Here is a 10709-nt window from a genome sequence, read left to right on the forward strand (position 1 = left end):
GGACGTAAAATATCCCATGGCACTACTTTGAAGAAGAGCAAGAGAGTTATGCCCGGTGTCCTGGCCAATATTTATCCCTCAATCAACGTAACAAAAAACAGATTATCTGGTCATTATCATAACAACTCGGGTATGATATAGCAATTCGGCATCAGTCGCAAAGATTATGATCTGTTCTCACATATTTTCTTAAAATATCCCTCAAACTCTGATTTTAGAAGTCCTGCTCATTTATTTTGCTCACCTGTCATTTTGCGTAATCATCTTGTACCTTAAACATTTTATCTAAACACATATTTAACATCCTTCGCAGTTACTCTATAATTCTCTGTCGAGAAAATGAGCAACAGACTGCAGCGCTAATATCTGAAATATCGTCGTGTTGCTTGAGGACAGAAACGGCCTTGACCACAATGTACCCAACACTCTCCCCGTGTATTCAACCCTCCCTCCCCCCCAGGTACCCAACCCGCCTGTGTACCCAACACTCTCCCCGTGTACACAACACTCTCTCCTATGTACCGAACACTGCCCCGTGTACCCAACACTATCCGTGTATACCCAACACTGCCCCTGTGTAACCAACACCCCCCCACCCCCTGTACCTAACACTGCCCGCGTGTACCCAACACTCCCCCCCTGCCCATGTACCCAACACTCTCCCCCTGTGTACCCAACACTGCCCCCGTATACCCAACACTGCCCCCCGTGTACACAACACTGCCCCCCGTATACCCAACACTGCCCCCATGTATCCAACACTTCCTCTGTATACCCAACACTGCCCCCATGTACCCAACACTCCCTCCCGTGTACCCAACACTGTCCCCATGTACCCAACACTCCCTCCCGTGTACCCAACACTGCCCCCATGTACCCAACACTGTCCCCATGTACCCAACACTCCCTCCCGTGTACCCAACACTGCCCCCATGTACCCAACACTCCCTCCCGTGTACCCAACACTGCCCCCATGTTCCCAACGCTCCCCCCATATAACCAACACTCTCCCCGTGTACCTAACACTGCCCCCATGTACCCAACACTCCCCTCCCCCCATGTACCCAACACTCCCCCCCCCCGTGTACCCAATACTCCCACCCCCCCCGGACTCAATACTCACCCCCACCGTGCACTCAACACTTCCCCTCTCATTGTACCCAACACTCCCGGTGTACCCAACACTGCCCCCCCCCGTACCCAACACGCCCCTCCCCCCATGTACCCAACACTTCCCCCCCCCTTGTACCCAACACTCCCGGTGTACCCAACACTGCCCCCCCCCCCATGAGCCCAACACCGTCCCGTCTACTCAACACCCCGTGTACCCAAAACCGCACTCCCCCGTACCTAACAATCCAACGGGTACCCAACATTCTCCCGTTGTTTGTACCAATAATGTCACCAATTTCATTTCTTTAAATGTGGACACCTTCATCTTTTCGATCATGTCAAGTCTGAATCATTCTCGTTGGGATTAAACTCTTAGGCAGACACTTTCAACGAATGACTTTCAAATTGTTTAAAAATCATTTGTTGGTTTTCGAGACCGGCTGTGAATCGCTGGACTTGCCCTGTCCTTGTATATTTTTGCTAAAGATTTTTTCTGATATTAACATTTTACTCTCCTCTCCCAACTTTATACACATGGGGTTCAATCGAAGCCCCAAGCATTCGGGAGAACATTGTTCAATTCTATGCTGTCTATAAAAACCTCGAACAGGATACATTCTGCATCCCATCTGCCTCTAGCCCTGAGTTGCAATGCATGATTCCCATCACACTTTAATTCGATTCGAAAAAGTTTGTGGCAAATAAATTATAAACGGAGAGTCGTTGCCTTCAGGTGTGATGGCGCATTCCTTTTTTCAGACAAATGGGTAGCTCCGTTAATGTTCCTTCACACCGCTACATTATATGGGTAGCTTCCATTATTTCTACATTAAATTTATTACCCTAGAGTTGTAAAAAAAATTCTGCTGCAAATCCGAAAAATCTGAAATCAAAACGGCAAATACACAACAGGTCAGTCAGTATCTAAAAAGCTAAAAGACAGGCCAATGTTTCGCACTCCAAATTTTAACCTGTGCTTTCTTTCTACCAATACTGAGAGATCTGCTCTGTATTGCGAGCAGTTTCTTATTTTTAAATTTTACGTTGCTACTTGAGATAGAGAGATACATAACGGGTAGACAACAGAGCATAACTCCAATCCTGCCCCATGATTTCATTTCTGGAGTATCCCAAGGACCTCTCCTTGCCCCCACCTCTTCCTCATCTACATGCCACCCCTTAATGACCACCCACAGTCATGGGTGAGCTGATGACACCCAACTCTATCTCTACAGCACTTCCCTCGACCCGACCATTCTGTGCCGGCAGTCTGTCTGCACACATCAAGTCATCAACATTTCTTCAAACTGAACACTGGAAAAACAAAACCATGTGTCCCTAAACTCCACTCCTCTACCTCCGACTCCATCTCGCTTCGTGGCCCATTTCTCAGGCTCATGTGAAAACGTGGCATTCTGTTTCGCTCAGACCCTGCCTCCTATTCAATGCCCGCATCACCTGTCTCTATCACTACCTCAACCACTGCTTCTGAAATCCTCATCCAGGCCTTTATAATTCCTGCATTACAGTAGTGACCACACTTCAAAAGTTCATTGGCTGTAAAGCGCGTTGAGATGTCTGGTGGTCGTGAAAGGCGCTATATAAATGCAAGTCTTTCTTTCTAGACTCAATTTCCCCAAATGTCTCCCGTATCAGCCTTTCCTCCTCCACCATCACTCCAACGTGTTCAAAGCGCAGATCCTGTCCCGTCCATTATTCCTGTCTCCATTGATCCATATCGACTCCCTGACCTCCAGCGCACTGAATTTAAAATCCTTATCCCATCTTCAAATCCCTTCACGGAATCATCTGGTCCGAATTTCCGCCACCTGCTCCTGCACCCTTTAGTCCACTGACTCCGGCCTTTCGTGCATTTCCCCTTTGGCCCACTATCGGTGATGGAAGCTTATCACTTTGGCGCTGCTCTCTGCAATTCTTCCCCTGAACTCCTCCACCTCTCCACTTCCCTCTGCGCCATTACAAAACATCTCAGTGGTTATCTGTTTTGAGCGAGCTTTAGATCAGTCCTCCGAATCCTTTCCCTCCATCTCTTTCTTTGCTCCTGTTAATTAACCCCCACCCCTTCCTCTGCAAAGTGTCTCGGAATGAGTTCCACATTAAAGGTGATAAATGAATGCACCTTGTTTTGCTGGGAGTTTTACAATATTACACAGTAGGTAGATGGATGGTGGTCTCTTCAGTGTAATTGAGTCAGATGCGATGAACTCCAAGCGTTGTAAATGATTTAGATGAATGGTGTTCTGGGACATTGGGTGCTATCTCTTCACCATTGAACTCGGATCAATCATTCGTTTGGCGGGTTCAAAGAAGGCAGGAGCCAACATGTTGGGTCAAGCAAAGTCAGGTCAGATCGAGTTCACCCCCGATCCGTTTTGTACAAGAAAGGATATCCCGAGGCTGGGGAGGTTAACGGGGTTGCAAATTCCGCCCTTCAAAAGCAGTTCTTTTGAATTCCTCTTGTACTTTATTTGGCGATGTTATGCTGTACATATTTTATTGTTACTCTATCCAGACCTTCCAAAAATGAATGAATGATAAACTCACCGACCAGCACCAATACTCCCGTGAAGTCGTTGCCTTTCTAGACAAGTTAACCGAAATCGCTGGGTGAGATCTGATTTATTGTCTAGTCGCCTGCCTCTGCATTTATGGCAAACCCGGAACCGATAACAGTATCCCGGTAGGGTCTGGAGACCCCCCTCCCCCATCCGGCCTTGGGACCGTTCTGTGTCTTGAATATTCTACAATAACAACAACTTGTGTTTATATAGCGCCTTTAACGTTGTAAAACGACTCAAGGCGCTGCTACTACTCATACTCTGTGGACTCTTGTAACTACACTTCAAAAAGTACTTCATTAGCTGTAAAGCGCTTTGAGACATCTGGTGAAAGACACTATATAAATGCAAGCTTATTTTCTTTTTATTCTTGTGGAGGGACATCGATTTAGTGCTGGAAAAAATATCATTCCAAGGAAAGAACTTGCCTTTCCGTGACCCCTTGTCCAGTCTCAGAAACATGCCAACGTTCTTTGCGGCCAATGAATTATTTCTGCAGCCTCTGTTAAAGTTTTTTTTTAAGAATCGCAGTCTGGAAACCTCTGTTACTTTGTAGTAGAAGATATCAAATCCGTTAGCAGTCTAAGTCCTGTTTACTAAACAGATTCATGAGAGCACAAGGTGTATTGGTGGATTAAGCGGGTCCCTTTTGGAAATAGGGCGATGTCTGGTTTCATGGTTGTAAAATTGCATTCATAAATATTAAACACTCATCCCCCTCCCCCCACCCCCCAAAAAAATAATGGAACTGTGAAGTGTCAGGAATGTCAGTCGGAGTTCTTGGCTGGCTGTTTGCGGTTTTCTGTGAAGTTGGAGTTTGGTGTCGAGTCACTGGCTGGGCGGAGTCAGCGCCGTATCCCGCGGTAAAAAGAGCAAGTCCTCAATCAGAGCCAGTGCAGAATGAGGAGAGGAGCCGATCCGAGCCCAGCGCAGCCAGCAAGCACAGCCCCAGCGTCAGCGTTAATCCGCTCCCTCTCTCTGAGTGTCCATCAGCCTCAGGGGAAGTGCCACTCTTGGCCCCAACCCCAGCCTTGACCTGAATACCTGCTGAACGCAACGCCTCTTAAACAGCCCTTAGTTGCGGGGGAAGGTTTCTGTTGTTGCCAACACACCGCACGATTCTCTTACAACAACCCGCCGTGGGTTCACGGAGTAAGGAGGGAATACGGAAATTTACCCCGCCGGCGAAAGGGCAGGTAGGCAGCGATTTTCCACGGTGTCCATGGCCAGGATTGGGACAATCGGCGAGAATACGGAACACGCGCGCTTGGAATCGATAGTGAGTCCTATAGGGGAAAGTAAAGTTCCAACTCCTCTCCTCCTGAGGGCAGTGACTGGTGCTGGGGTACAGCCCCGACCCCCTGTACCTCGCCCAGGTGCCCAGGTGTGATTCTGGACATTGAGTGCCGGGGTGGCGGGGGATGAGAGAAATGTCCCATCTTCTCCATGCTCCAAACCCACACTTTCCAATAGGGCTCACGGGACAGTGCGCAGGAACCCTGGCTGATCTATTTCACATCTCCCAAGGCCATGTTGACTTTTCATCAGAACTTCTGTTATAGGGATTAACTTAGTTGCGATCTGCCAAATCATTATAGTTCAGGACTTACTTGACCTGTACATCAATGATGCTATGATTTAGCGTGGGGTATGAGTGATTCCAACAAGTTTTTCCTGTTCCATTATAATACAGCAGGTTAACACATGAATATTACCCGCCAAATCACTGCCGCACAGCCCAGTATCTATGTTCTTATTTTGGAAAAGATTTCCATTTAGATTCCGAAAATCCGACATAGCAGCGTTTAAAGGATAGCTGTTTTGCCAAAATAAAAGTCACACTCAGTTAAACACATATAAAAATAGAGGCAAGTAGAATTAAATAAATAGATGTTATGGTTTTCTATTATCTACATATTCAAGATACATTAATCATTTGTATTGCGATTTTATTATTCAGAATTCTACAGGGCTAAGGGAGACTCACAAGGTTGAAACGAGTAGAAGGAAAGGCGAGATAAACAGGAAGTAATGATTAGGTAATGTTTAGCTTGGGTTTTATTACCCCACAGATTGTATAAGGAAGGAAAGAGTCAGGAAGGTAGGGAGTTTTAAGGTCCTGTGAAACATGGGTTAGAATAGGCGAGGAAGCGATGGATTTTGAATCGAACGCTGTGCAGATACAGATTTGCAACAGTACAAACTATGCGTGCATATCATACTCATTTTTTTTTAGTTCAAAACAGGATTAGAGAAAGAAAAAGAGACACTGGCTGATTATTTGGAGTTCCCGCCAAGTACGATTAACAGAGAAAAGCGGCAGAGGTGGCATTTTGAAGCTCATATTATTGTTGAGTTTGAAATTATCGCCGCAGGAATAGGCTTGTTTGTGTCTCAGATTCTGTCACAGGCTGTCAATCAGTTGTGTGCTAATTTCACAAGTTGCTAGGAGTGCTTCCTGTGAGGTGAGTGAAGTCGGCAACTTCTTGGAACCATCATATTTGACATTTCTGACATTGTGCTGAAGAACTTAGACATGTTAATCCATCAGCCCGTCACAGAGAACGTTCTTGGTGGATTGTGAAGATGAAACATATTTGCAGGAAGTCTCTTGTAATCTTTCAAAGTGTGTGGCCATAAATGAACAGCCAGGAATAACATCTCACACTCAAACTCTGTTATTTTTTTGTGTTATGATTATATTTACTGAGTAGAATATCCAACCGCACAATTGTCGGGGTTTCCCCCTTCCAAACTTGCCTGGTGTCTCGAGCATAGAATGATAGTTACAGGTCAATTGCTGAATTAACAATATCGCACAGCGTTAGCCATAAGCTCCATTTGTTTGCTTTAGCATAATAGTCCAACACTAAGAAATATTCTGTTGATTTCTCGAGGTGTGTTATTGAGTAACCTATGTGTAGGACGATATTCTATAGTGCAGGGCTGTCACGTTTGAAAATTGTCGTAATTCTGCGATTCCATAGAATATAGGACACAGAAACAGGACACTGCCCCCCCCCCCCCCACCCCGTCTTTCCTTATCTAAATCTATCAGCATAACCCTCTATTTCCTGCTCCCTCATATTCTTGTCGAGCCTCCCTTTAAATGAATCTATACTATTCTCTTCAACCACTCCCTGTGGTAATGAGTTCCACATTCCACACTCTTTAGGTAAATAATTTTCTTCTGAATTCTCTATTTGATTTCGTATCTAGTTATGCTCTTCCCCCAAGTGGAAACATTCTCTCTGTATCCACTTTATCAAAATCTTTCATAATGTTAAAGACCTCTATTAGATCACCCCCTCAGCCTTTCCTGATGGGAGGATAGATGCACTAACTTCAGTGTTCTCGACCAGACCAACATCCCCAGCATTGAAGCACTGACCACACTCGACCAGCTCCGCTGCGCAGGCCACATCATCCGCATGCCCGACACAAGACTCCCAAAGCAAGCGCTCTACTCGGAACTCCTACATGGCAAACGAACCAAAGGTGGGCAGAGGAAACGTTACAGGGACACCCTCAAAGCCTCCCTGATAAAGTGTAACATCCCCACTGACACCTGGGAGTCCCTGGCCAAAGACCACCCTAAGTGGAGGAAGAGCATCCGGGAGGGTGCTGAACTCCTCGAGTCTCATCGCCGAGAGCATGCAGAAACCAAGCGCAGGCAGCGGAAGGAGCGTGCGGCAAACCAGTCCCACCCTCCCCTTCCCTCAACCACTGTCTGTCCCACCTGTGACAGAGTCTGTAATTCCCATATTGGACTGTTCAGCCACCTGAGAACTCACTTTTAGAGTGGAAGCAAGTCTTCCTCGATTTCGAGGGACTGCCTATGATGATGACCCTCGCATTTCTGGTATCGGCACAAAATGTGTTTCAAAACCTGTAGCCCGTAAAAAGACTGAAGAGATCCCCCCCCCCCCCCAACCCCCAACTTTCAGGTGGAATGAGTTCGAGTAGGAGGCAGTACGGTGAATCTTGGAAGCTAGAGATAGTACACCGATAGTGCATCAGATGACAAGCCACTTCTTACCTGCTTTTCAGAAGTGCGAGAGAGTAAGTAGGAAGCTCTCCAAATATATATACAGGACACAGATCAGTGTTGACACTGACACGCGGTTACTCACTGGTCGCGTATATTAATGGAAAAGCATTGGGCCATAAAAAACTGATAGTATCAAGGGTCTGCAGACCCTTTGGCAAATTTAATGGACTGATCTTTTCCTATAAATCTGAAACTCAATACAATATTATACTCACAGATACATCTGCACGATGTATATATAAAATGTGTAATCGGGTAAACAAAGTGATTGTAATTACCAAAATTAAAATATTCTGCGAGATTTGGCTCCGAATATGTAGGTTGTACTATGAACAGGCTGAATTGGGAGCTGGATGGTGTAGTATTATGTTTACATATCGGTCTTTCCCCCCTTATAATAAGCAGTACATAGTTTCCTACATTACAACAGTGACTACACTTTAAAAAGTACTTCATTGACTGTAAAGCGCTTGGAACGTCCTGATGTCGCGAAAGGCGCTATATAAATGCAAGTCTTTTTTTTACATTCATTATCGATAATTTCCCTGTTTTTTGCCCCTTTGGTCCAATTTTTTTCTGCTCCATAAAATCATTTCCTCTTGTTCATTAATTAATGCCAAACTCTATGCCCCTTCGTGGTCAGTCATTGGCATAGGGACAGGCGACGGTCAGTCAATTCAAGTTTAAAGATGTGCAGAACCCAGGTATAGGATGTATTTCTGCCTTGACCAAATGTAACTCCGGGATATCTCTCTGGCAACCCCGAGATTCCTTCAGCCCGATGGGCCCGTGCTAAATGAACAGGCTCAGATAGACACATTCTGATATTGTCTATTTGATTGCATGGTCCCGATTCCTAGTTCTGATTGGAGACATTTTTAGTACAAATGCCAACGAATTTCCCTCAATACCTTAGCGAGTTGTGCTATTTACCTTGCACGTAACATGTAGCTGCAAAATGTTGGGAAATCGCCTCGACCTTCCCCTGACAGGTCTGCAATTTGGTTAAAGGGCACGCTGTCATTTAATGACAAATTGTAGCACGCAAGCTTGACTCATGTGACATTTCTCGTTCACTCATACCTCCGTTTTTATTTGAAGGGTCCTTTGCTGTCTGCTAACATTTTCTTTTCCCTTGCAGTCGGGTTGGACTCTTGGCGGAAACTCCCTGGGCTGGAAACTCCCTCGGCAATGCAAACTGCCACATGGAGTAGCATCGGAGAACCTCAGGCGTCGCCTTTAACACCCGGCTTCAACTCTTGGAAATCCGCCGCCCTTCCCAAGAACTTGGGGATCGCCACGCCCGGAAGCAGCGCCTTCAGCCCCTCGTTAAACGCAGCCCCCAACTTTTCCTTTAACAATAAGTATGCCTTGCTCAACAGCCCGAGCTTAAAGTCCCAGGATTGTGTCCAGTTCAAGCCCAGCGCCCCGTCGACGGTCGAATACTTCTCCAACCCCTTGCACCCGCGTGTCGATATGGCTCACTATCACGACTCTTGGTTCCGGCCTTCTCACCAGGGTGCTGGCGCCGAGGATGGGGGCCTGTCGGCCGCCTGGTGGGACCTACACGCCGGATCGAGCTGGATGGACCTTCAGAACACTCAGGGTGGCCTGCAGAGCTCCGGCCACCCGGGTGGGCTCCAGGCGCCTTTGGGGAGCTATGGGTCCGAGCACCAGATCTGCGGGCCGCCCACTCACTTGATACAGCCCAACCAGGTCATGCTCAGCCAGGACGGATATAAGCAAACGGACCCGGTGCCGGAGCCGCTGGTCTTGAACCAGACGCTGGAAGGAGCCACCCGGGCCAAGAGCAGCCGGCGCTCGCTGTCCCGGAGCTCGGTGCAGGGCAGCTGCCGGTGTCCCAACTGCTTGGAGGCCGAGAGACTGGGGGCGACGGCGGACGGTAGCAACAAGAAGAAAACGCTGCACAACTGCCACATCCCGGGCTGCGGGAAGGCGTACGTCAAAACCTCGCACCTCAAGGCGCACTTGCGGTGGCACAGCGGCGACCGCCCGTTCGTCTGCAACTGGCTCTTCTGCGGCAAGCGCTTCACCCGCTCCGACGAGCTGCAGCGGCACCTGCAGACCCACACGGGCTCCAAGCGCTTCTTCTGCCCCGTCTGCAACCGGGTCTTCATGAGGACCGACCACCTCACCAAGCACATGAAGACCCACGGAGAAGGCGGCCAGGCGGCCGGCAAAGAGGCGGGCGGAGACCCGGCCGCCAAGTGCAACTCGGTGCCCGGGCAATCGCAGTCCCCGGGGGCCATCCAGAGAGACTGTGAGGGCAAAGGGGTCAACGATGGGCTGCCCGTTGCTGAGAGACAGCAAAATTAAGACTTTTTTTTGGGGGGGAGGGGTAAAACAACTTATTGCCAGTGTGTGAAATAGTTGCACTTGTTCACTGCTGTATATTATCCCAGGGTGAGATTCTGAAGGAAATCCCCACAAAAGGTTACACTTTCCCAATGCTTTTTAAGGGGTACTGTCTTTTTGAAAAGGTGTTGAGAAAATCTATTTTCATTTATTTACAAAACGCACAATATAATTAAGTCTTCCCACAGCATCGGCGTATCTTCCTCTTTTCAGATACATATCCAATTTCCCCTTAAGAGATGCAATGGTCTGTCTCAACCATTCCCTGTGGATTATACGCCTTCTGTGTAAAGAACTTGCTTTTAGCCTCTCCTCTCTTTCCCTTAGTGTTAAATTAATGATCCCTCCTCACTGACACCTCAACAAAAGGAAATTACCCTTTCCTGTTCATTCCATCCAAATGTTTCTTAATTTAAAACAACCCGCTACACATCTTCTCAGCCTTCTCTGCTCCAGTGGAATTGGTCCCAATATCTCAAACTATAACTATAACTTCCCACCTCTGGGATCCTCCCTGATGAATTTCGTCTCTTAATGACTTTAACGTCCCAAGTGGTAAAAACATTTTTTTCACGGAGCAAGTACCCCTT

The 10709-nt window shown here is 47.3% G+C and overlaps 1 protein-coding gene across 1 annotated transcript; it reads left to right on the top strand.

Annotated features, from left to right (window-relative positions):
• Nucleotides 1-8934: 8934 nt before the first annotated feature.
• LOC139233575 (transcription factor Sp6-like) lies at nt 8935-10080 on the top strand. Its single transcript, XM_070863974.1, has one exon. The coding sequence runs from the start codon at nt 8935-8937 to the stop codon at nt 10078-10080; it is 1146 nt and encodes a 381-aa protein (XP_070720075.1).
• The last annotated feature ends 629 nt before the right edge of the window (nt 10081-10709 follow it).

The sequence above is a fragment of the Pristiophorus japonicus genome, chromosome 21, assembly GCF_044704955.1.
Source record: "Pristiophorus japonicus isolate sPriJap1 chromosome 21, sPriJap1.hap1, whole genome shotgun sequence".
NCBI classification, from domain to species: Eukaryota; Metazoa; Chordata; class Chondrichthyes; family Pristiophoridae; genus Pristiophorus; species Pristiophorus japonicus.

Bases quoted from the DNA above. Each gene is read 5' to 3' on its own strand.
- LOC139233575 (XM_070863974.1), top strand. From the start codon at position 8,935: ATGCAAACTGCCACATGGAGTAGCATCGGAGAACCTCAGGCGTCGCCT.